Source organism: Podarcis raffonei, chromosome 18 (genome assembly GCF_027172205.1).
Source record: "Podarcis raffonei isolate rPodRaf1 chromosome 18, rPodRaf1.pri, whole genome shotgun sequence".
Lineage (NCBI taxonomy): Eukaryota > Metazoa > Chordata > Lepidosauria > Squamata > Lacertidae > Podarcis > Podarcis raffonei.
In genome coordinates this window covers 12,806,263-12,832,125 of record NC_070619.1, presented here as the reverse complement: position 1 = coordinate 12,832,125, position 25,863 = coordinate 12,806,263, and the positions used below count along the sequence as shown (strand labels likewise).

The following is a 25,863-nucleotide window of genomic DNA, read 5'->3' as shown; positions in this document are numbered from 1 at the left end:
ACTATAATATGATATAATATAATTAATATATATATATAGCACACAGATATAAACTGTAAAATCAAATCCGGCCAGAATGTCACGTCTCCTTTTGGAGATCCTTCCTTCCCCCCATTCAAAGCCCAAGCAAAGGCAACTGGCCAATCAGCGGCCGCCGCGCCTGGCCTCCTTCCCTCCCCCTCTCCGCCCCCGGAAGTGCGGCATGGGCCGCTCTGCCCCGCCACTTCCGCTCCCTCCCTCTCTCTCCCTGCCCTCCCTCCGCCGTCGCGCGGCGCTGTCGTCACTCGGGCGTCCAAGATGGCGGCGTCCATGTCGGCGGCGTCTCCGCTGCGGCTGCTGCTGTGGCGGTGCCGGGGGCGGCTCTACCCGAGGCGGGCTCCGGCGGCTGCCCGACCCTGGGCGGCGGCGGCGGCGGGCTCCGGGCGGGCCTGGCTGCCCCCGCCGGCGGCTCCCCGGCCTCCTCCCCAGCGGCTGCTGTCCTTCCTGCGAGGCCCCTCGGACGGCGGCCTGGAAGACGGCGAGGGAGGCGAGGCAGGAGAAGGAGGAGGCGGAGGCGGAGGCGGAGGCCTCCCCGGGGACGGCGGCGGCGGGGGCGCGGAGTCGGGCGGCGGGCCGGGGACGGCGCTGGCGCCCCTCCTGGTCCCCGAGAGGGTCCCGCACGTGCCGCTCATCGCCGTGGCCCGGAACCCCGTCTTCCCCCGATTCATCAAGATCATCGAGGTAGGACCCCCCCCCCAGGAAGGGGCAGCAAGCTTCTCGGTTTTGTTTTTTTACTTTTAAATAATATTTATTACTTTCCCAACAATTTAAACACTAGAAGAAGAGAAAAGAACAATACAATACAATATAAAAACACTACATAACACTAACACATTAAGCTAACATAACCAAACAAAAACAGTTTAAAACACATCAAACAATTTCAATATCTTCTCTTTCATTCACTTATTTCCACGACCTCCTCACACCTCCCATTTTGTATTCCACTTCTGTTAATTGTTTCAGCAATTCCTTTCCATCTTCCTCAGTTTTCTATCCTATAATTATCTTAACCCATTCTAACCTTATTTTTTCCTTTAATATTCTATTAATCGATTTATACTTAATTCCTTATAACATTTCTACTAAAGCCATATCACTTCATTCCAACCTTCTTCTAGCATTCATTAATTTTATAGTGTTTCTGTAAATAGTCTTTAAACTTTTTCCAGTCTTCTTCCACTGACTCTTCTCTCTGGTCTCGGATTCTGCCAGTCATTTCCGCCAGTTCCAGGGGCAGCAAGCTTTTCGGCGGGGGGGCGGTGTCTCGGACCTGGGGGCGGGGTCCAGGCTAGATTGGGGGGGGCAATGAACGAATTCCTATGCCCTGCTGAAGGAATGGGTTTCCAAAACCTGACCAGGCAGTCAGTCTGAAACGGGCCCCAAAATCCGCGTTTTTCCTTCTCCAAGGGAGCATTTCTAAAATGCTTTAAAATGAAATTTCTCATTTCTTTGGACTTGCTGTGAACTGACCATGCAAGTGCCTTCTACCACCCGGAGAGCAGAATAAACCCTTTCTCTGAATCAACCTCGGTGTCATTTGACTTCCTTTCTCCCTCCCGGGAGCAATGCAGACCCCACCAATTTAGACTGGTAAAGTCCAAGAAGGTTACACCACAAATACCCCAGAAAAGGACACATTCTACTCTATAGGCTATAATTAAAATGAGGCTGCATTTTAAATTGTATTTTTAACCTGTATTTTAAATGGTCCCCCCCCCCCATTATGTTTTTACTGTAATTTTACTGGTGTTAGCCGAGGAGGGCGGGGTATAAATAAAAATTTATTGTTATTATTATTACTCATGTAAAAACAGATAGGCCCAACAAATAACCCAGAGATGCATTTTCAATAAAAGGGCACACATACTCATGGAAAAAGGCAGGCCTGTTCAGGGAAGCTTTTAATGTTCAATAGGTTTTTGTATTTTAATATTCTGTTGGAAGCCGCCCAGAGTGGCTGGAGAAACCCAGCCACATGGGCGAGGTATAAATAATAAATTATTGTTACAGTGGTACCTCGGGTTACCGACGCTTCAGGTTACAGACTCCACTAACCCAGAAATAGTGCTTCAGGTTAAGAACTTTGCTTCAGGATAAGAACAGAAATCGTGCTCTGGCGGTGCAGCGGCAGCAGGAGGCCCCATTAGCTAAAGTGGTGCTTCAGGTTAAGAGCAGTTTCAGGTTAAGAACAGACCTCCAGAACAAATTAAGTACTTAACCCGAGGTACCACTATATTATAAAAACACGCTAATTCCCAGACTGTCCGCAGGCCAGATTGAGAAGGCAATTGTGCCGCATCCGGCCCCCAGGCCTTAGTTTGCTAACCCCTGCCTTACGGGGTGTCTAGAGCCCCATCTAGAGTCCCTCTCTAGCTGTGGTTCCCAAACTTTTTTGGGCCATGCCCCAACTAAACATCTCGAAAATCCTGAGCCCCATATAGAGCCCTTAAGCCGGTTCCCTATCAGTAGGAGAAAATAACAGGAGGCCTTTTAAAATGTTTTAGTTTTTTTTTGGGTTGTTTTTAGTTATGTGTTTTGTGGTTTTATAATATCTTGATTTCATCATATGAGGACCCCCCCCCAATATATAGGGCGGTATATAAATTCAATAACTAATAAAATAATAATATTGAGAAGCAAAGCTGCTAGGAAACTTGACCTTTATTAAAGGAAATAAACAGTTACAGTGAGGGGGGAAAGTATTTGATCCCCTGCTAAATTTGCCCGTTTGCCCCCCTGACGAAGAAATGACCAGCCCATAATTTTAATGGTAGGTTTATTGTAGCTCTTGTAGTCTTGTAGTCCAGTCCAGCCTTGTGCGGGTCTACAATCTTGTCCCTGACATCCTTGGACAGCTCTTTGGTCTTGGTGGCTATTTTGAAATCTGCTGGATTGCTTGCTTCTGTCAACAGGTGTCTTTTGGTACTGTAACGAGCTGGGATCTCGTTACCTACAGTGAAGATGCCAGGTAGCCTGACATCTGGCTGGTTGAGAGGGGATCAAATACTTATTTCACTCATTAGAATTCCTGTTATTATTCTGTCTCTCGCAGAAACCCAGAAGACAAAAGTCAGAGATGGATGTGCATTCTAATGAGTGAAATAAGTATTTGATCTGGTATTTTCACTGTCTGTAACGAGCTAAGATTAGAAGCACCTGCTGCAAGGGATTGCCTGTAATCCCAGACTTTTCTAATAATGGTAATTATGCCTTACTCAGTTGTATTTTCTGGGCAGCCTGGCCATTCCTTGGAGATGGTAAATAGTTCCTGAATCTCTTGCACATCTTGGTAGTTTGCTCAGCTGAACAGATACTTGCCAGACTGTATTTTGAAAGGGAGGTGTAAGTCCCTACAGTCCAAATGGAAAGACAATTATTACTGTTCCCCTTTCCTTCCTCCTTGCAGAGAAAGAGTTGAGGTCAATTTGGGAGAGTCCAAATGGCTTCAGGATTGCTCTCATGTACACGTGGTTTATATACTTATGTATGTGTTTGCCTGGTATATTTATGAACGTTTTATTCTACATTTGAGACCTTAGCATTCTTATAACGGGGCGCGGCGCAAGGGTGCAAACAATATTATTTTATTATTATAGTTATTATTGCAATTGTTGTATTATTGTTATCTTACTGCTCTGGTGTGGGAGAGGGGAGGAGGGGCCACACACACACAATCCCTGGAATTTTAGGATGTGACTCATAAACCGGCCGTCTGCTGAGATTTCACTGCGTTTCATCATCTCCTCCTTTGTTGCTCGTTTCAAGAAAATAGAAGCGCAGCTCCTTTGCTTCGAACTCTCAGCTGTTCTTTCGCTGTGGTTCCAGCTGAATGGCCTTTTGGCTCCTTCCCAATTCTGCTGTTGTGTGGTGCCGCAACTTGCTGGCAGGGACGGCACTTTGGGCCTTGGTGTTGTCCAGAACTCACATTAGACATGCTGCCCTTTGAATTGCTTTTCCCTTGAGAGGCCCAGTGCTTGCCAAGGCCACCTTTTCAAGGATTTGTTTGGTAGACAGACTGGGGGCGGGGGGAGATGGGGGCTGCTCTTGTTTGGGCAGAAGGCGCAGTTCAGCATCTCTGGTTTCCTTGAACTGTGATAGATGTGACATCTCACATTTTATAAAGGCTGGTATGGAAGGGCAGAACTGAGAGAGAGGGCTGAATGTTTGTCAGGGGCCTTGTACAACCTTCCTGCGGCCATCGTTCATCTGATTTCTACTCAAAATACAAGGAGCAAACCTTAATTCTAGTCAGGGTGTTTATAAAAATGATTTTTTAAAAATAAATAAATCAGATTTATTTGTTTTTTAAATCGGACTTTTAAAATTTAAATCGGATTTTTAAAAATTTAAATCGGATTTTTAAAATAAAATGCTTTGGGAGGAAAAATCTTTCTAAAGATAGTTTTCTGTTTAAGTTACATTATAGTCCAAAGGCTATTAACAGGAAATAAGAATTTGTTTTAAGTTTTTCATGTGTGCTAAAACTCAGTCTAAGTTTTTTTTAAAAAAAATGTTTAACCACACTGTGACCCATTGCGACAGCTTATAGCTTTTAGCAATAAAGATTTCATTCATTCATTGGGGCTGACTCCCTAGCAAATGGGCTTTGTTCCAAGAAAAGCTGCCACTTGGAGGTCAATGCTCCCCTCTTTGCCAGACTCTCTCTCCTAGGCTTGCCTTAACTGACTGACACGCATCCTTGCCGTGGCTTTGGACACTTGAGATGTATATTTTTTAGGACCCACCTTCCTCCTGTGACTGCATGGTGTTTTAAACTGTTCTTAGTGTTGCATTTTAATGGATTTAACCCGCTCCCGAACCTTAGGGTGAAGGGTGGGTAATTCATTAATAATGTCAATAATAATAATAATAATAATTAAACCTTTTAGGTGAAAAACAAGAAGCTGGTTGAGTTGCTGCGGAGGAAAGTCAGCCTTGCCCAACCGTACGCTGGCGTCTTCCTCAAAAAGGACGACAGGTGAGCCCAGAGCTTTCACCCCAGTCATTCCTGGGGTCCCACGCGAGAAACGCCACCCATATATTGTGCTCCAAAGGCCAAGTGCAGTTTTAAATCTCTCCCCCCGCATTGAATGTCCCGCCTGTCTTCAGTTAAGGGGGTGGGGTCTGCAGCTCAGGAGCGGATCACTTGCTTTGCATGCAGAAGGTCCTGAAACCATGGAGAGCCACTGTTCCCCCCCCCCAATAAAATAAATCTCTGCCTGCCTGCCATTCTGAACACCTGCTTTGATTTCCAGCAATGAGTCGGACGTGGTGGAGAACCTGGACGAGATCTACCAGATGGGAACCTTTGTGCAGATTCACGAGATGCAGGACCTGGGGGACCGGCTGAGGATGATCGTCATGGGGCACCGCAGGTAAAGCCCCCCCCCCGACCCCCCTTCTCCTTCCTCATTGGCCTCCCCGCCGGCGAAGGGGAGGGTCGTGGAAGGAAGCAGCAAATGAGAAAGATGAAGACTGGATGACGAGCGCTTGCGACTGGGGAGTGATAGCTTTGCTCCATTCTGCCCTTTCTCCTCCTCCTCCTCCTCCTCCCCTTCTTCTCCTTCTTCTTCTTCTTTGGCTGATCGGAAGCCGTGTCTTGGTTTCTGAACGTTTTGGAAGTTGAACAGAGTTCCGGAAAGGATTCCGTTCGACTTCTGAGGTACGACTGTAGAAATTTACAGTCATACCTTGGGTTAAATGTGCTTCATGTTGAGCGTTTTCAAGTTACGCTCCGTGGCGACCCGGAAGTAACGGAGCGCGTTACTTCCGGGTTTCACCACTCGCACATGGGCAGATGCTCAAAATGACGTCATGCGCAGAAGTGGCAAAACGCGACACGTTCAGTCATGTCTTACATTCTACTCAGGATGCAAACAGTGCTCCGGAACGGATCCCGTTCGCATCCAGAGGTACCACTGTATTTCCTTGAAATCTGCTGGGAGGGTGTTCCACAAGGCGGGCGCCACCACCGAGAAGGCTCTCTGCCTGGTTCCCTGTAACTTTGCTTCTTGCAGTGAGGGAATCGCCAGAAGGCCCTCGGAGCTGGACCTCAGTGTCCAGGCTGAACGATGGGAGTGGAGACGCTCCTTCAGGCATGCAGGGCTTTAAAAATCAGCACCAACACTTTGACTTGTGCTCAGACACGTGCCTGGAGACTGTGTGTGTGTGTATATATGAGAGAGAGAATGGGGATCTCTTTACTGACCCCATCTCCCCCTTCTGGGCCTGCAGGATCCGGATCAACAAGCAGCTGGAGGTGGACCCCGAAGAGGCGGCCGAGGAGAGCAAGCCGAAGACCCGCCGGAAGCAGAAGCGGTCGAAGAGGGAGGCAGGCGAGGTGGTGGGGGACGTGGTGCTGGAGCCCCTGGAAGCCTCCCCAGGGGAGGTGCTGATGGTGGAAGTGGACAACGTGGCCCACGAGGAATTCCAGGTCACGGAAGAGGTCAAGGTGAGTGAGAGTCGCCCACCAGGAGTTGGCAAGGCGGCAAAGGTCACGCTGCCCTTCCTGGGCGGGCGTTGTCGGGTGAGTGGAAACGGAGGTTCGTTCCTCAGGGGTGTCCCTCTCCCTTCCCACCCTCCAACCGCCCCCCTCGCTGTCTTCCTTCGCAGGCCCTGACGGCCGAAATCGTCAAGACCATCCGGGACATCATTGCGCTGAACCCGCTCTACAGGTGGGTTCGGAGAAGCCTTTTGCGATGCCCTCTTTGCCCCCCTGGCCCGGCCTCCCCCCGGCACATGCCCCCCTCCCAGGAAGTGGCCGTACAGGATTTTTCATGCTGGAACCATCTTACTTCTTTCAGAATTGTATTTTTTTTACCATTGCCACACGCCCTGGGGCAGAGGGTGGGTGAGGGATTTAGGAACGGAACGAATGAGTGTGGGTTTCGTATATGGAGTTCACAACCTATTGGGAGTTTTGTTAGGCAAACCAAACTTCTCTGTCCTTGGGTCCAGTGCACTTCCAATTACCCTGGTCCGCCTTAGCAGGGCAATATGCAAACTGAATTCGTTCCGGAAGTCCGTTCCAAAACCAAAGTCATATTTGGAGCTTTTCTTTTTGCGTTTTTATTTGTGCGACTTTTTGAGGGTTTTTTTTTTTTACTATGACTGACTTGCGACTTCGTTGCTGTGACTTGTTTCTGTGACTGTGCGGAACCCAGTTCAGCTACTAATTGATTGATTGTATGACTGTGGAAATGGATAAAAGCCCCCCATCCAAACAATGACCATCGTCAGTCTGTGTCAGAATTTTATTTTTTTTAAATTTCTATCATCTACAATGCTGCTTATTTATTTTATAGCACAGTACATTGATTCTTGCTTTTGTTTTGTGGATCAGTGGTCTCGTTAGATAGTAAAATTCATGTTCAATTGCTGTCTTAGGGCTTGTTTTTAAAAGTCTGGAATGGATTAATCCATTTTGCATTCCTTTCTATGGGGAAGCGCTCCTTGGTTTTGGAACAGACTTCCGGAACGGATTAAGTTTGAGAACCATGGTACCACTGTAAAGTTATTTTAAACATTTTTTCCCAATTCATTATATATCATTTCCCGGAATTCCTTTATCATTTTGCAATTCCACCACATACGACGAAAGGTTCCCTCATACGAAACATCTCAGTCGAGCCCAGAAGCTGCCCATGCGCGGAAAGAAACCAGTCTTTTTTCTGGGAACGAAGGACTCTTGCAGGAAAGAGGCAGCCCTGCTCTTCTGACTCAGGGTTTTGTCCCGTCCTCGCAGGGAGTCCGTGCTTCAGATGATGCAGGCGGGGCAGAGGGTGGTCGACAACCCCATCTACCTGAGCGACATGGGGGCCGCTCTGACGGGGGCCGAGTCCCACGAGCTGCAGGACATCCTGGAAGAGACAAACGTAAGTGGGGAGGCGCAATGTCCCATCGCCGCTGTGAAAGTCTGTATTCTCTTCGGTGGTGGGCTGTTGGGTGAGTGATTTTCAGCATTCCACCCCCCCAAAAAAGCTGAACAACTCTTGCCACTCCTCCCAACAGAAGCTTAAAAATTCTGGGCAGTGCTCCCCCCCCCCAAAAAAAAAGCTCGACAACTCTAGGCAATGACAATGGGTGGATCGCTGCCAGTTTTATTGTCCTGGGAGTCGATTGCAGTCTCTAGAGAGCTGGATGTGCCTTCTCTAGATGAACCTGCCGGGTGCTGAGGGCCTCGGCTGAGCACCTTTCGTCGGTAATTTCCAAGGCCACACAGTGACCAAGTACAACAATGCAATATCAATATAAACTCTTTATATAATCTATACGGAACATTGAGCAATATGAAAAACCAAATGAGCAGAATCTCATAAATCCCTGAAAGTAAGTCTTATCAGTCTCTGAAAGTCTTTGTAGACTGTGCAAGTCTCTGAAAGAAGCAGTGGGACAGATTCTTATCTGGTGGAAACAAGCTGTAAAGCTTTGTTTTATGACGTCCGTCGCTGCCAAAGTGGTCTGCACACAGACGTAGTGAACAATGATTCCGGATATACCCACTGTTTTGTGGAATTCTTCTTCAGCACAGCAGAAGGATACAGACATGCTTCATAAACTGCAAATGAATTATTGAAACAATGACCTGCATGTACTATATTGACAATTCAGTATGAAATATGAAATAAAACCAAAAGTGGCGCCTCCAAACTGGCATTACGAATGCGTGAACAGAGGCAATTTGGAAGCGCCTCTTGTGGAACATTTTGTTTCTCATCACCATTCGGACATGAATATATTATTCATGGTATTGTGGGTGAATCAGAAAGCCAAAAGTATTAGACAAGATTATGAAAGACGCTTACGACAGCAAGAATCTCGGTTTATCTTTATGTTCAAAACCGTTCACCGGGAGGACTTAATTCTGAATTGGATCTCATTAGTTTTATTTGATTCTTTACATTCTGGCTGTTAAACTGTGCTGTATCTTTAAGCTCAATCTCCTGGCGATGAGCTCCACCTGGGGCCGGCTTTTTAGGTTTCATGCAACATGCAGTCAGTAGCAGTGGTTACAGAACTTTATGACCACTGCTCCATAGATATTGTTGTTATACAATTCCATGCACCATATAGATGGGGTATGTACTTTTGGTTTTATTTATATTGATATTATAGATTATATAAAGAGTTTATATTGATATTGCATTGTTGTACTTGGTCATTGTGTTGCCTTGGAAATTACTGATAATTGTTTGCAACACAGGGGTTTAGTTGTTTGGTTACTTATTGTCGCACCTTTCCTCGGTGGCAGCCACATCGGGGGATTTTTTGGGGGGGGGGTTGCTAAAAACCGCTTCGGTACTTTCCCCCCCTCTTAATATTTTTCCAGGCGGGAAATATTTCCAGGCAGGTCTTTGGAAACTTAGGTGCAGGCGATGCTGGCCACTTGGGCTGCTGTTTTAATTCCTGGCTCCAGATGCGCAGCACTATCGTTTTGCAAGGATAATTAATTTCATATAAAGCACAGGACAAGGATGGGCTTGTGATTCACTCCTGCTATTTTTTTTTAACTCACAACAACTTCATTTTATAATGATGTGTTTAATATGTCAGGCGTCTCCTTGAACCTTGGGAGAAAGGCGGGCTAGAAATATACGGATCAAGAATTCTTGGACGTGACTCGCCCTCCCCTGAACCCCAAGGCACTCTGGCCCCCCAAAAAGACACACATGGGGATATGGGATTGGGAGGAAACTCCCATCTCTTGCGGGGGCGCAGTTAGTGCCAGCACCGTCCGTTAAGAGTTTGGTTGTAATCTTCGACACCTCCCTTTCCATGGAGGCGCAGATTGCAGCTATAACAAAGGCGGCATTTTTCCATCTCCGCCAAGCTAAGCAGTTGGCTCCTGACCTCTCTCGCCCTGACCTAGCCACTGTGATCCACGCGACGGTCACCTCCAGACTGGATTATTGTAACTCGCTCTACGTGGGGCTGCCCTTAAGACTGACCCAGAAACTCCAGCGGGTGCAGAATGCTGCAGCGAGACTCCTTACGGGGTCTTCGCTGCGAGATCACATTCATCCGGTGCTATATCAACTGCACTGGCTCCCGGTGAAGTACAGGATCAGGTTGAAGGTGCTGGTTTTAACCTTTAAAGCCCTATACGGCCTAGGACCCTCGTACCTACGGGACAGCCTCTCCTGGTATGCCCCACAGAGAAACTTACGGTCTTCAAATAAAAACATCTTGAAGGTCCCAGGCCACAGAGAAGTTAGGCTGGCCTCAACTAGAGCCAGGCCCTTTTCGGCTGTGGCTCCGACCTGGTGCAACACTCTGTCACAAGAGACTAGGGCCCTGCGGGACTTGACATCTTTCCGCAGGGCCTGCAAGACAGAGCTGTTCCGCCAGGCCTTTGGCCAGGGCACAGCCTGACTCCCTCCCTCGGCAATCTTCGCGGAGCTCTGGCCCAATAGTGGCCAGTGGCTTGAATTTAATTGATTTTATAATGAATGATTTTAGAGTGTTGTTTGTGTTGTACTTTTGTATTGTTTTATTGTTGTTAGCGGCCCTGAGCCCGGCTTCGGCTGGGGAGGGCGGGATATAAATAAAATTTATTATTATTATTATTATTCTTTCCTTTCCTCCTAGATTCCTAAGCGCCTCTACAAAGCCCTCTCTCTGCTGAAGAAAGAGTATGAACTCAGCAAACTCCAGCAACGTCTTGGGCGGGAGGTGAGCAGAAGGTCTCCTGGGAGGTATTTTGGGGCAGAACAAGGCAATAATAATGATGATGATAATAATATAATTTATTATTTCTACCCTGCCCATCTGGCTGGGTTTCCCCAGCCACTCTGGGCAGCTCCCAACAAAAGATTAAAAATACATTAAAACATCAGTCATTAAAAATGTCCCTAAACAGGGAACATTTTCCAGATGTCTTCTAAAAGTCAGATAGTTGTTTCCCTCCTTGACATCTGACAGGAGGGCGTTCCACAGGGCGGGAGCCACCACCGAGAAGGCCCTCTGCCTGGTTCTCTGCAACCTCACTTCTCGCAGGGAGGGAACCGTCAGAAGGCTCTCGGGAGAGAGAGACTGGTGTCTGGGGTGGAGACGCTCCTTCAGGGATACTGGGCTGTTTGGGGCTTTCAAGGTCAGCACCAACCCTTTGAATTGTGCCCGGAAACGTCCTGGGAGCCAATGTAGGTCTTTCAGGAGCGGTGTTAAGTGGTCTCCACTCCCAGTCCCCTGTCTGGCTGCCGCATTCTGGCTTAGTTGTAGTTTCCGGGTCACCTTCAAATGGAGCCGCACAGAGAGCGCATGGCAGTAGTCCAAGCGAGAGATAACCAGAGCATGGACCACTCTGGCCAGACACTGCGGGCAGGGAGGGTCTCATCCTGTGTACCAGGTGGAGCTGCCCTGGACACAGAACTGACCTGCGCCTCCATGGACAGCTGTGGGTCCAAAATGCCTCCCAGGCTGCGCACCTGGTCCTTCGGGGACCCAGTTGCCCCATTCAGGACAGGGCGGCCTGCTCTCACCCACGCCCCTCGGCCGTCTCCCCTGTCTCCCCTCCGTCAGGTGGAGGAGAAGATAAAGCAGACGCACCGCAAGTACCTCTTGCACGAGCAGCTGAAGATCATCAAGAAGGAGCTGGGCCTGGAGAAGGAGGACAAGGACGCCATCGAGGAGAAGTTCCGGGAGCGGCTGAAGGACCTGGTGGTCCCCCAGCACGTCATGGAGGTCATCGACGAGGAGCTGAACAAGCTGGGGCTGCTGGACAACCACTCGTCCGAGTTCAACGTCACACGGAACTACCTGGACTGGCTGACCTCCATCCCCTGGGGCAAGTGCAGCGAGGAGAACCTGGAGCTGGCCAGAGCCCAGGCCGTCCTGGAAGAGGACCATTACGGCATGGAGGACGTCAAGAAGAGGGTTCTGGTAAGGACACACTCTGCTCCTCCGAGGCGGAAACACAGGCCGCGTTTTCCCCAAGCGCTGAACCACGGTTAGGTATGAACCATGCTTTGCTCCCTTTCTTCTTTTTGAAGAGCAGTGGACAGAAGATAGGTACCGTATTTTTCGCTCTCTAAGACGCACCAGACCACGAGAGACACCTAGTTTTTGGAGGAGGAAAACAAAACAAAAATATTCTGAATCTCAGAAGCCAGAACAGCAAGAGGGATCGCTGCGCAGTGAAAGCAGCAATCCCTCTTGCTGTTCTGGCTTCTGGGATAGCTGTGCAGCCTGCATTCACTCCATAAGACGCACGCACATTTCCCCTTACTTTTTAGGAGGGAAAAAGTGAGTCTTATAGAGCAAAAAATACGGTATTTTCTTTTATTCTTATTTATTGAATTTATATATCGCCCTCTAAACCACGGTTTTTTTAAGAGCAACAGACAGAAGGCATGTACAAACTCGCAACTCGTGAACAAATGGGGTATTAGCGTATTATTATTATTAATTGAATTTATATGCCACCCTATACCCAGAGGTCTCAGGGCGGTTCACAGAACAAGCAGAACGTAGACAAACTTTTAATGATGTTTGGCATTCGTTTTTAAAAACACTTGTTTTAGCTTAAATACAGGGCAACTACAGTAGCAATCTCGTAATAAGTTCTGGGTTTTTTAAATTGTATTGTATATGGGGGCTGTCCACCCCCCCTTTTCCACATCTTATTTTACCCTGTCCAGTTACAATTATATATACGCACACATACATACATATTTATGTTTTTATTTTCCGTTAAAGAATATTAATAATTGAAAACTAATAAGAAGTATGTAACAACAACAGGAGATAAACTTGTTTTCTTGGCTGTCTTTCTGACCCATCTCTGTCCCCCCCCCCCTGCTGCCCAGGAATTCATTGCGGTCAGCCAGCTGCGAGGCTCCACTCAGGGCAAGATCCTCTGCTTCTTTGGCCCCCCCGGCGTGGGCAAGACCAGCATCGCCCGCTCCATCGCCCGGGCCTTGAACCGCGAGTATTTCCGCTTCAGCGTCGGAGGGATGACGGACGTGGCCGAGATCAAGGGGCACAGGTGGGGGGCCGTCGGCCGCAGACAGTTTAGTTGGGGGGTGGACTGGATGATGCCCTGGGGCTCCCTGGTTCCAACTCTGCGGTCCTGTGCTTCTCACGCAGGCGGACATACGTGGGGGCCATGCCAGGAAAGATCATCCAGTGCCTGAAGAAGACCAAGACGGAGAACCCCCTCATCCTGATCGACGAGGTAACGGGGTCTTGCTCATTGATTGACTGATTGATTGATTTGTCAGGAGGTTTTTAATGAATTGATTTTTTTCGTGTATTTTTTATTGTTAGTTGGAAGCCGCCCAGAGTGGCTGGGGAAACCCAGACAGATGGGCGGGGTATAAATAATAAATTATTGTTATTATTTGTATGCCACCCCCATGGTCCAGCCCGGACACCAGGGTCCCTCTCCCAAGGGCCTTCTGGCAGTTCCCTCCGTGCGAGAAGTGAGGTTACAGGGAAGCAGGCAGAGGGCCTTCTCCGTGGTGGCACCCACCCTGTGGAACGCCCTCCCATCAGATGTCAAGGAAATAAACAACTATCTGACGTTTAGAAGACATCTAAAGGCAGCCCTGTTTAGGGAAGCTTTTAATGTTTGAAGTTTTATTCTGTTTTTAATATTCTGTTGGGAGCCGCCCAGAGTGGCTGGGGAAACCCATCCAGATGTGTGGGGTATAAATAAGAAATTATGATTATTCTCCTTCCGTGCTCTTACTAATTGATTGATCGACAGATTGATTGATTTGTATTCCGCCCTACATCTGAGGGCAGCTCACAACATAACGTAACCCAAGTTACGTAATGGAAACAAGAAGAACCTCAAAAAAACCCCACAAAACTATAACGCCCCCTCCCCACCAACACATTTTAAAGGGTATATATAGGATGTTAGTCAGCTCAAGGTCTGGTTGAAGAGGAAGAGTTTTGCCTAGAATAATGAAGGCGCCAGGCGACCGGGGGGGGGAGCATTCCACAGATGCGGAGCCTCCACAGAAAAGGCCCCGCTCTTGCGTCAGCACCCTTGGGGGGCCCGCTCATCTCTGGCGCTGACGTGGCTCCTGTGCCGCAGGTGGACAAGATTGGCAGGGGCTACCAAGGGGACCCTTCCTCCGCCCTCCTTGAGCTGCTGGACCCAGAGCAGAATGCCAACTTCCTGGACCACTACCTGGACGTCCCGGTTGACCTCTCCAAGGTACCTTCCCTCCCTCCGCTCTCTCTCTCTCTCTCTCTCTCTCTCTCTCTCTCTCTCTCTCTCTCGCATGGCTGGGCTCCCTGGACCCTTGGCGGTGGGGTGGGGTGTTTGGCTGGGCCCCCCAGCAGCCAGCAGGACCAGTGGTTAGCGGGGAGGGAGCCCGGGATCTGATCATATTTCTGTATGCTGCTTTTCGTCTTTTTAAAACGTTTTACCCAATTTCCAGAAATTCCACTACATTTCCCCCCCAAAAAATCCTTTAAATTACCGATTTCCCACCTCCCCCCCCCCCCCGCGAAGTTTTTCTTAACTCTCCCCGCATTTGTCGCAGCCCATCTTCCCTCTTCTTCTTACGGCAAAATCGTAGCACCACCGTCTCTAAATCTTCCTGCTCCAGTCCTGCTCACGGATGCTTCATGTTGTATTTCTTCAAATAATCTGAATAATTTTTTCCCCAAAAAAGAGAGAGAAAATCGTCATTTGATTTTCTTATTTTGGCTGTCAAGAGTTGACATAGTTTGTAATTTTGGTTCTCCATTCTTCTCTGGTTGGAACTTTTTTGTTTTTCCATTTCTGGAATACACACATAAGCAACTTAACTATATATATTTTTGGAATTTCTGTCCCTGTGATCCGTAGCAGAAAAGTTGTTATTTTTGGTGGGCTCACCTTTTTCTAATCTGTTCCTATATCGCTTCCCTGAACAGCCTTCCTTTTTACACAACTCCTATCTCTGCGCCTTTTCCTGCACATGAATCGCAAAGCGGCCAGGACTGAGCGCCGCTTCTCTGTACCCGCAAGGCCAGAGGGGCTCTGGTCTGGCTTTGTGGGTCTGCCCAGGTGCCCAGCCCCAACCACGCTCTCCGCCTCGTGTGCCCCCCCAGGTGCTCTTCATTTGCACGGCCAACGTGACGGAGACGATCCCAGAGCCCCTGCGGGACAGGATGGAGATGATCAACATCTCAGGCTACGTGGCGCAGGAGAAGCTGGCCATCGCAGAGGTGAGCCTTGGGCCTGGCAGCCCCCATCGCCCCGTGGGGCTCAGCCTGCGCCTCTCAAACCCCAAAAGCCCCGGCCAAGCGGCAGGGGGATTCGAACCCTGGTCTCCCAGGGCCTCATCTTAACTTGAAATTTGCTTAAAATGAATGAGCCCGGCTCTTGTGGAAAGGCGGTTTCGTCTGTGATGCGTTTAGGGAGAACAAGGAGAGAAATGCCCTTTTTTAAAAGAGCAACAGACAGAATATAGTTGCTTTTTTATTAAAATGAATGAGCCTGGCTCTTGCAGAAAGGCTATTTCATCTGCGATGGGTTTAGGGAGTGAAATGGCCTTTTTAGCGGGCGCCAGGCTTAAGTCCGCCTCTGGGTTTAGCTCTTTTCAAAACCCACAAAAGAGGGCGGGAGGTGAGCTGCTGCTAAGAATTGGGCTTCTATAGAGAATGGTAGAATTGGAAGGGAGGAATCTCAACTCGGGGGGGGGGGGGGGACGGACACAGCCCCAGAGTCTGGCCATTCAGCCCAACTCACTCTGGGATGGAGGGAAAATGAGGTTTCAATGAGGACCAGATCCCCCAGGCGCTGTTTATACGATCGGGCGTTCCTTTATGACATCTACCACACTTTTCCGTGTATGAGCCAAGTTATTTTTCTGATAAATCAGTGTCAAAAATTTGTAGCTGTCTTATACATGGGTAGTGCAGAGTGGGAACAAAGGATTTGCTGCTTCTGTGAGTGGAGATTGGCAGCGGCAAGCGACCGTTGGCTTATGCAGTGTTGGGCAGTTGGATGAGCAATTTTCTGCTTCCCATCCCAAAAAAAGCTCCAAAACTGTGGGCAATCACCCCCCAAATTTTCTAAATTTCAAGTCCCACAAAATAGGGGGCGTCCTATACACAGGGGCGTGTTATACACGAAAAATACGGTGTGTTATACAGTGGTACCTCAGGTTAAGTACTTAATTTGTTCTGGAGGTCCGTTCTTAACCTGAAAGTGTTCTTAACCTGAAGCACCACTTTAGCTAATGGCTGCCGGAGCACGATTTCTGTTCTCATCCTGAAGCAAAGTTCTTAACCTGAAGCACTATTTCTGGGTTAGCGGAGTCTGTAAACTGAAGCATATGTAACCTGAGGTACCACTGTATAGGGTTTTGTGTCATTTGTGGGGGGGCCTGACCCCATCTCTCTTTCCCTCCCCCAGAGGTACCTGGTCCCCCAGGCCCGGGTCCTGTGCGGTCTGGATGAGGCCAAGACCAGCATCACGCCGGACGTCTTGACCGTCCTCATTAAGCAATACTGCCGGGAGAGCGGGGTGAGGAACCTGCAGAAACAAGTGGAGAAGGTGAGAGGGGAGCCCCTCTTTGGCTGGTGGGGAAGGGGGGAGAACTGAGGCATTGTGTCGCCCCCCAAAACAAGGGCTCCAACCCCCATCCCATTTGCTCGCTCAGGTGCTGCGGAAATCGGCGTACAAGATTGTCAGTGGGGAGGCGGAGAAGGTGGAGGTGACGCCAGAAAATCTCCAGGATTTTGTCGGGAAGCCCATCTTCACGGTGGACCGGATGTATGACGTGACCCCCCCTGGGGTGGTGATGGGGCTGGCCTGGACCGCCATGGGTGAGACTCGGAAACGCCTTCTCTCTCTCTCTCTCTCTCTCTCTCTCTCTCTCTCTCTCTCTCTGGATAATAATTTTATTACTTTTCAATTACAATAATCCAATTCTAGCCTCATTGTATCAATGTCAAAATGACAATACAATTCCCAATACAGTGGTACCTTGGTTCTCGAACACCAAAAACCCGGAAGTCCGTTCCAAAACCAAGGAGCGCTTTGCCATAGAAAGGAACGCAAAACGGATTAATCCGTTCCAGACTTCCAAAAACAAGCCCTAAGACAGCAACTGAACATGAACTTTGCTATCTAATGAGACCACTGAGCCATAAAACGAAAGCAAGAATCAATGTACTGTACTATAAAATAAATAAGACAGTATTGTAGATGATAAAATGAAGATTAAACTCTTTTCTTAGCTGCACTGATGATGGTCAGTGTTTGGATGGGGGGCTTTTATCCATTTCCCCAGTTGCAGTCTATCAGTAGGTAAACGTGAGTTCCACAGTGTCACAAAAACAAATTAACTGGAAATGCCTCAAAAACAAAAATGCTAAATAAAGAGCAAAAAGCAAAGTGCCAGACTCATGGCGAGGCAAACTAAGGCCTGGGGGCCATTTGCGGCTCAATCGCCTTCTCAGCGTGCTTTTACATGATTAGAATGTGTCCTTTTATTTAAAACGCATCTCTGGGTTATTTGTGGGGCATAGGAATTTGTTCATACTTTTTTTCCAAAATATAGTCCGGTCCCTCACAAGGTCTGAAGGACAGGGGACCGGCCCCCTGCTGGAAAAGGCTGCTGACCCCTGGCCAAACTTTATCCATTCCGAAAATCTGTTTGACTTCCGAAATGTTCAGAAACCGAGGCGTGGATTCTGATTGCTGCAGGCGCCCCAGAAATAATAGTCGACAGCCGGAAAACGGAACTCTTACTTCCGGATTTTCGTGTTTGAGAACCAAGGTCCCACTGTATTCATAAAAGAGGTGGCGTTATATCTGGGGCGCTGGAGGTTTTGAGGTGTGACTGGCCCCTCTGGTTGGGTCCCCAGCTCTTCTGTGTTTTTGGCGTTTGGGAACCAAGGTCCCCCTGAATGTCTCGCCCCCTTTTCCCCTCCCAGGCGGCTCCACCTTGTTTGTCGAGACCTCCCTCCGCCGCCCCAAGGACCGAGAGAGCAAGGAGGGCTCCCTGGAGGTGACCGGGCAGCTGGGCGACGTCATGAAGGAGAGCGCCAAGATCGCCTACACCTTCGCCCGGGCCTTCCTGATGGAGAGGGATCCTGGCAACGACTTCCTGGTGACGTCTCACCTCCACCTGCACGTCCCGGAGGTAGGAAAGAGGCAGGATGGGGTGCTGTTCAGGGTTCCCTCTTCCTCCTTCTCCCACCCCAAACAAACAGTCGTTAAGCTTTCTAGTCCTCACAAAGCACTTTTTGCTGGTGGCTCCAAGGTTGCTGTTTTTTGCTCTCTCAAGCTTTTGAGTCAGGAAATTAATAAAAATAATGTATTATTTATACCCCACCCACCTGCCTGGGTTTCCCCAGACACTCTGGGTGGCTTCCAACAAGAGATTAAGAATGCAATAAAACATCAGTCATTAAAAACTTCCCTAAACAGGTAATCTGCCTTCGGATGTCTTCTAAAAGTCAGATAGTTGTTTATTTCCTTGACATCTGATGGGAGGGTGCCACCACCGAGAAGACCCTCTGCCTGGTTCCCTGTATGGAGGGAACTGCCAGAAGACCCTCAGAGCTGGACTTTAGTGTCCGGGGTGGAGACGCTCCTACTGGGCCATTTAGGGCTTTCAAGGTCAGCACCAACACTTTGAATTGTGCTCGGAAACGTCCTGGGAGCCAGTGTAGGTCTTTCAAGACCGGGGTTATGTGGTCTCCACTCCCAGTCCCCAGTCTGGCTGCCCCATTTTGGATTAGTTGCAGTTTCTGGGTCACCTTCCAAGGTAGCGCCACGTAGAGCGCATGGCAGTAGTCCAAGCGGGAGATAACCAGAGCATGCCCCACTCTGAGTTTGAAGGCGGCAAGATTCCCCCACCCTCTCTGTTATTATTACTGAGTGGGGGTTCCTGGTCTCTGATCTGCGCAGACTAAGCCTTGCCTCTCCCTCTCTCTCTGTGCGTAGGGAGCCACCCCGAAGGACGGGCCCAGCGCCGGCTGCACGATCGTGACGGCCTTGCTGTCCCTGGCGATGGGGCAGCCCGCGAGGCAGAACGTGGCCATGACCGGGGAGGTGTCTCTGACGGGCAAGATCCTTCCCGTCGGAGGAATCAAGGAGAAGACCATTGCGGTAAGTCGGGGAGCAGAACTGCAGCACGTCTTCCAGGCAGGGATTGGGGATTGATCCTGCACATCAACTCTGCCAACCGTTCTCCATTCTGCGTACCTGTAGCATTTCTCTATTAGGCTACCATTTCTTATCCCAAAGAATGGTAGCGTTGGGAAGGGACCCAAAGGCTCATCCAGCCCAACCCCTTGCAATGCAGGAATCTTTTTGACCAACATGGGGCTCGAACCCACAGCCCCGAGATTAAGAGTCTCAAGCTCCATACCGAATGAGCTATCCCGGGACAGGAGCCAACCAAACCTCCGATGCCCTTTTAAAATGTGTTTTTTTGGGGAGGGGTTGCTATTGGGTTGTTGTTTTTTTATTAGGTATTCTGTGGTTTTATATCTTGATTTTATTCTGTGAACCACCCTGAGACCTGCCCTGCCCCATTTTTCAGATTAAAATGTGTGTTTTAACCTGGTTTTTAGCTTGTTGTCAATTTTGATTACTTTTCAGTGTGTTTAAAATACAGTGGTACCTTGGTGTACGAACTTAATCTGTTCTGGAATTCCATTCTTAAACCAATGCGTGCTTTCCCATAGCAGTGGGGGGCTCAATTTACACTCAACAGGAAGTGGAACATGTTCTGTTTCCAAGCCAAAGTTCACAAGGCAGCCTTCTTAATCCAAGTTGTTCATAAACGAAGCTGTTCTTAAACCAAGGTACCACTGTAGTTAACTTTCCTTGATTTTATTCTTTTGCAAACCGCTCTGAGTTTTTTGGGGCATTGCCATTTCCTCCAACCAAGCGGTGTAAATGTTTTTTTGCTCAATCCGCATTAACTGTGCCTTTCTCCATGCCCTCCTAGGCCAAGCGAGCCGGGGTCTCCTGCATGATCCTCCCTCTGGAGAACAAGAAGGACTTCTGCGACCTTGCCGACTTCATCACGGAAGGACTGGAAGTGCATTTCGTCGAGCACTACAAGGAGATCTTTGACATTGTTTTCCCAAAGCGCGATGCCCAGGGAGGAGACTGAGCGCCTGGGCTCTCGCTGCCTTTGTTCCTCCTGACGCCGCCGTGTCTGAGCTCCGGCCCTGGGTCCAGGGGAAAGAGATGGACAGAGTGGGCCACCCTCCAATTATGCCTCCGTTGCCACGAGATGTGCTGCACACCAAAGGATGTGAATTATGAACCAATTAAAAAGCCTTTGAAATTTCCAACGCAAAGAAGTCCTGCGGAATGTGTTGAAATGGCAACGGGCGGCAGACGCAAGCGGGGAAGAGTTGCGCATCGCACGAAGGCAGCTGCTAGAGAGAAGTTTGCAGGGTAAGGCTATGCAGCGGAACCTCGGTTGTCGAACGTGTTCTGGAAGACTGTCTGGCAACCAAAAATTGGCGTCAACCGAGGCCGACTTCCAAAAGTGATTTGAAAACAGAACCAAATTTTTCAGCTTCCAAAGCATTCGACAACAGAGGTTCCACCTTTCCCCCCCTCGGCTTACCGTATTTTTCGCTCTGTAAGACACACTTTTTTGTGCGTCTTAGGGAGTGAATGCACGCTGCGCAGTTTTCGCTGAAGCCAGCAGAGCAGGAGCGCCTCTTGTTCTGCTGGCTTCCCAGCGAAGCAGGATGAGGGGTGGAAGGGAGCCCCTTTTGTCCCCCATCCCGCTTTGCTGGGAAGCCAGCTTTTTAGGCAGGGGGGAGAAGGGATGGAGGGCAGCCCCTCAGTCCCTTCTCCCACCTCCTGGAAAAGCGAGCAAGAGCTGTGGCGTCTTCTAGAGCGAAAAATATGGTAATCCCCACAGATGACGCTTCCAGATTTATTTCTTTGAAATAAGTTTATTGGGTACTTTCTTTTTGGGGTGGGGGAACAGGGAGCCGCTAGTCCTTCTTGGCGGCTGCTTTCCTCATGGCCGCCAGGACGTTGCTCAGCTCCTCCCTCTTCCTCTTGGCGCGGATGTGCGTGCCCACCTGCGGAAGCAAAAAAGAAGCAGTCAGGGGGGGGGGGGAATCCAGCCCCGCAACTTCTCCCCTACCCAGAAGGGATGATGGGAATTGTAGCTGAAAGAGTCCAAGTTCGGGAGGCTCTGCTCTGGACATTGTGTGCACTTGGGGGGCACACGTGCAAAACCCCCCCCCCCGGAATAAATGCGGGAGGGGGGACTCGGGTGCAAGGCGGCTACTCTCACCCCTTCAGTGGCAGGAGAAACAGAGCCCCTCCTGCTTCACTGAAGGGGTGCAGTCTCGCTCTCCGGGCTTCAGCAAAAGCAACGCAAAGCCTCCGGAGCGTGGGGGGGGAGCGCTTCAGAGGCTTCACATTGCTATCGCTGAAGCCAAGGAGCCTGCATTTGCTCCATAGGACGCACACACATTTCCCCTTCATTTTGGGAGGGGAAAAAGTGCGTCCTATAGAGCAAAAAATACGGTATACTCTAGTATAAGCCGACTTTGTCAGCACATGTTTTATGCTGACAAAGCCACCCTCTGCTTATACTGGAGTGAGGCGGCAGTGGCAGGACAAGCAGCCCAAAAGGAGCCCTTTCTCACCGCTGGTCCGCCCACCTCTCGCAAGGGCAGGACAGGAGCTGCGGCTGGGAGGGGTGCTGCACTGCACCTCTCCCACCCATGCCTCCCAGGCCTGCTCTTTGCAAGTGGCAGAGGAAGGAGCGGCCCAAAAGAAGCCCTCTCGGCTGCTCATTCCTCCTCCTCCGCTCTTGCAAGCAGAGGAGAGGAACTGCTCCTTCCGGGCTGCTTGTCCTTCCGCCACCACCAGCTTTGTGGTGGGGTGACCTGGCTTATACTCGAGTCAAGTTTTCCCACTTTTTTGTTCTAAAATTAGGTGGGTCAGCTTATACTCGAGTATAACCCTTCAGGCTCCCCACCCCTGCCCAGTTTCAGAGCACTCACCCTTTTCTTGATGAACTTCAGAGCTCGCTTGTCTTTGGAGACCTTGAGAAGCTCCATCGCGCGCCTCTCGTAGGGGGCGAAGCCACACACTTCCCGGATCATGTCGCGGACAAACTTGGTGTGTTTGGTCAGCCGCTGGAGGAGAAGAAATACAAGAATTAAAGCAAGACAGTGGGGAAAAATACTCGTTTCTGTTGTTGTTTTTTTTGCCCTGTTGAGTTTAACTCAAGCTGGAAGAGCACAAGACTCTTCATCTTGGGTTCAAGTCACTCCTTGAGCAATAGATTTGTCAATTCCACTGTAACAAGCCTCCTACTGCTATATACACACATATACACTTAAACCTCCTGCAAAAGCCAGGGGTAGCCCCACGAAGCCTTGACCTCAGGGCAGCAGGATGAAGGCTCCGCGCAGCTAAGCCAGAGCAGCAATCCCTCTTGCTGTTCTGGCTTCTGGGATACCCGCGCAGCCTGCATTCACTCCATAGGACACACACACATTTCCCCTTACTTTTTACTAGGGAAAAAGTGTTGCTTTATAGAGCAAAAAATACGGCATATACATACACCCCGTATTTTTCACTCCATAAGACGCACCTAGTTTTTAGAGGGGGAAAGCAAGAAAAAAAATATTCTGCACAGAGCATGTAAGCGGTTCTTGCTTTAAACCCTGTGATAGCTGCGCAGCACCTCTTGTTCTGCTAGCTTCCCAGCGGGATGAAAGGGAGCACTGAGTAGAGCCTGGCAGTGGCTCTTGGGGGCTTTTCTCCGAGGAGGAAGAAGAAGGGATTGACGGGCTGCCCTTCTCCCTCCTCGGGGAAAGCCAGCAAGAACCATATTTTTTGCTCCATAAGACGCACTTTTCCCCTCCTAAAAAGGAAGGGGAAATGTGTGCGCGTCTTATGGAACAAAAGTACAGTACATACATATATATATGCACACACACAGTGGAACCTCGGTTTCCGAACGTAATCCATTCCAGAAGACCGTTCTGAAAGCGGGAGCCTCAACACAATAGGGAAACTCAAAGTGGAAGCCACATACGACAATGGAGACATTCGACAACCAAGGTTCCATTGTATATACCATTTGTTTTAACTCTTACGTTTTACAATTCAAAATACTCCTTTTTACATGCTTAAGATATCGATGATCCTCTCCTTCCACGGTTCATTTTACGTATCATAAACCCCTGCATATTTCACAAAAACTAAACCATTCAGTATTCCATTATTGCACCCATCAAAGCTTATTTACACTGCTGAATTTATCTTAACGCTGCCAAAGTTTTCGGTGTACACTTATTTTTAAGCATTTACCCTGAGAGCAAAGGGAAGCGCTGCAGCCACTGTGGACAGAGGGCCGGGTGGGCGACTTGGGTTAAGGCTCCTATTCAACTGGACCTTTGTTCAGAGTCATGAAGACTAGAACACCGGTTTGTTTTAGGTCTCTGGAGGCACACACATATTTTATTAAATTTTCTGTTCAGCAATTTGAAACACTCATTTTAACATCCTTCAAAGATCAATGACTTCCCTCCTGCTCCTTCCATGGTTCGTTTTGCACATCATAAATCCCTGCCCATTATGTACTAAACCATTTGGTATTCCATTATCGCACCCACCCAAGCTTACCTACACTGTTTAATTTATCTTAATGCTGCAAGCATTTTTAAATATACACAGTTTCCCCTATAAATTCAATAAACGCCTTCCAATCTCCTCTAAATGTTAAATTCTTATTGTTCTCTCAGTCTGCAAGCTGCAAATATTCTGTCAGCTGAAGCGGCGTTGTTCCTCAAACTTGGGGGTCCCCAGCCCTTGCCGGACTACAACTCCCACCGTTCCGATCTAGAAGGACCGGTGGGCAGGGGATGATGGGGATTGTAGTTTATAACAGCTGGGGACCCCAAATTTGAGGAAACACTCGCCTGGCTGTTGCAGATCCTTTACAGCAGGCACCCCCAAACTCGGCTCTCCAGATGTTTGGGGACTGCAACTCCCATCATCCCTAGCTAAGAGGACCAGTGGTCAGGGATGATGGGAACTGTAGTCCCAGAACACCTGGAGGGCCGAGTTTGGGGGTGCCTGCTTTACAGGATCCCAGGTGAGTTCGGAAGAGCAAGAGCCCACAACCCACCCCCCTTTTCCCCTGACCCCAAACTCACCCCACGGCGTCGGCACTGGCGTGGCTTCACCACGTTCTTGGTCACCTTGTGGCCTTTGTTCAGGCCCACGGCCATCGGGTAGCGGATCGCCATGGCTAGAGAGAGAAAGAAAGGTTGTGATTACCACATCTACACTCACCGTACAACAACCCTGTGAGGTAGGCGAGGCCAAGGCCACCCTTTGGGGATGAGCAAGGAGTTGAAGGTGGTTCTGATTGCATTCTCCAAATGAGGAGAGCCACAGTTACGGACAGGTAACCTGTGGAACTCCCTGCCACAGGAGTCAGTGACGGCCATAGCCTTACGGGGGCTTCCAAAGAGGATTATTGTAAATATTTATCGGATTTATATACCGCCCTATACCTGGGGGGCAGTTCACAGAATAAAATGAAGATCTAAAACCACAAAATACATAACAAAAACACATTACACACATTCAGAGAGGAAGCGGCGGTGAGCAATGATGGCTGCTAGCTGTGCGGCTGAATAATACCAGAAGCCATGGCGAGGGAGCGTTTCTCAAACAAGGATTCTTGTCTGACTACAACTCCCATCTCATCCCTAGCCAGCAGGACCAGTGGTCAGCGACCGACTGACCAAATCTTTTATCATGGCCACAGCGAAGCATGAAAGCACACAGAACATGACAATCAAACCTTCGGTGGCACATGTGTCAATCCTAGCAGCACAAGACCTGGCCACTGAATATGTCAGAGTTCAGGGATGATGGGATTTGTAGTCCAACAGCCGCTGGGGACCCCCGTTTGAGAAGCATGGCTTTGGGGCAACTGGGTGACCCTTTGGACTAGATTTTATCTGTGCCTTTCCCCTCTCGTCACCTATTAAAGCCATCTAGGCCTGTGACACCCCCATACTTTGTGGCAAGGAGTTCCATAGGGCATAGTCATTTCTTCCTCTTTATTCCCCCCCCAATTAATTATTTTATTTTCCACATCAAAATTTACAATCACACCACAACATACTATATAAAAACCAGATTCCCAAGAATCTCCTAGACTTCTCTCCTCTCTCTTATTGTTAACCCTTTCCTTCTGCATCTTTTACAACAATCCAAATTTTTCTATCTCCCTTACAGTGAGGGGGGGAAAGTATTTGATCCCCTGCTAAATTTGCCTGTTTGCCCCCTGACAAAGAAATGCCCAGTCCATAATTTTAATGGTAGGTTTGCTGTAGCTGTGAGAGACAGAATAACAACAGGGAAAAAAACCCAGAAGACAAAAGCCAGAGATTCATGTGCATTATAATGCGTGAAATAAGTATTTGATCCCCTATCAACCAGTATCTTCACGGTATGTAACGAGCTGAGATTAGAAGCACCTGCTGTAAGGGAGAGGTCTTGCCCATCATCCCAGCTCGTTACAGTACCAAAAGACACCTGTCGCCAGAAGCAAGCGATCATACCAGGGCATTGAAAATGGGTTATGGGTTGAGGATAGGAATTCCAGCATGAAAATGACCCAAAACACACAGCCAAGGCAACAAAGGAGTGGCTCAAGAAGCAGCACATGAAGGTCCTGGAGTGGCCTAGCCAGTCTCCAGACCTTAATCCCTTCAAAAATCTGTGGAGGGAGCTGAAGGTTTGAGTAGCTACACATCAGCCTTGAAATCCTCCTGACTTGGATAGGATCTGCAAAGAGGAGTGGGACGAAATACCTCCTGAGATGTGTGAAACGTCTGAAATTGCCA

General features: G+C 49.0%; 3 protein-coding genes across 3 annotated transcripts; 2 read left to right on the top strand and 1 right to left on the bottom strand.

Moving 5' to 3' along the window:
* Window positions 1-296: 296 nt before the first annotated feature.
* Window positions 297-780, top strand: LOC128405878 (lon protease homolog, mitochondrial-like). Its single transcript, XM_053372892.1, has one exon. It carries the CDS (start codon window positions 298-300, stop codon window positions 778-780), a length of 483 nt encoding a protein of 160 aa, XP_053228867.1. The 5' UTR covers window position 297.
* LONP1 (lon peptidase 1, mitochondrial) lies at window positions 624-20,313 on the top strand. The gene is made up of 17 exons (XM_053372224.1): window positions 624-720; window positions 4,932-5,020; window positions 5,298-5,417; window positions 6,277-6,493; window positions 6,655-6,716; window positions 7,787-7,916; window positions 10,630-10,713; window positions 11,560-11,919; window positions 12,846-13,024; window positions 13,126-13,213; window positions 14,084-14,206; window positions 15,091-15,207; window positions 16,400-16,540; window positions 16,647-16,812; window positions 17,926-18,134; window positions 18,941-19,105; window positions 19,953-20,313. The coding sequence occupies exons 3-17, from the start codon at window positions 5,341-5,343 to the stop codon at window positions 20,118-20,120; spliced, it is 2,286 nt and encodes a 761-aa protein (XP_053228199.1). The 5' UTR covers window positions 624-720; window positions 4,932-5,020; window positions 5,298-5,340; the 3' UTR covers window positions 20,121-20,313.
* Window positions 20,314-20,964: 651 nt separating this feature from the next.
* On the bottom strand, window positions 20,965-24,249 carry RPL36 (ribosomal protein L36). Its single transcript, XM_053372891.1, has 3 exons — window positions 24,157-24,249; window positions 21,991-22,125; window positions 20,965-21,054 (listed from the first exon to the last, which is right to left on the bottom strand). Exons 1-3 carry the CDS (start codon window positions 24,247-24,249, stop codon window positions 20,965-20,967), a joined length of 318 nt encoding a protein of 105 aa, XP_053228866.1.
* Window positions 24,250-25,863: the final 1,614 nt, after the last annotated feature.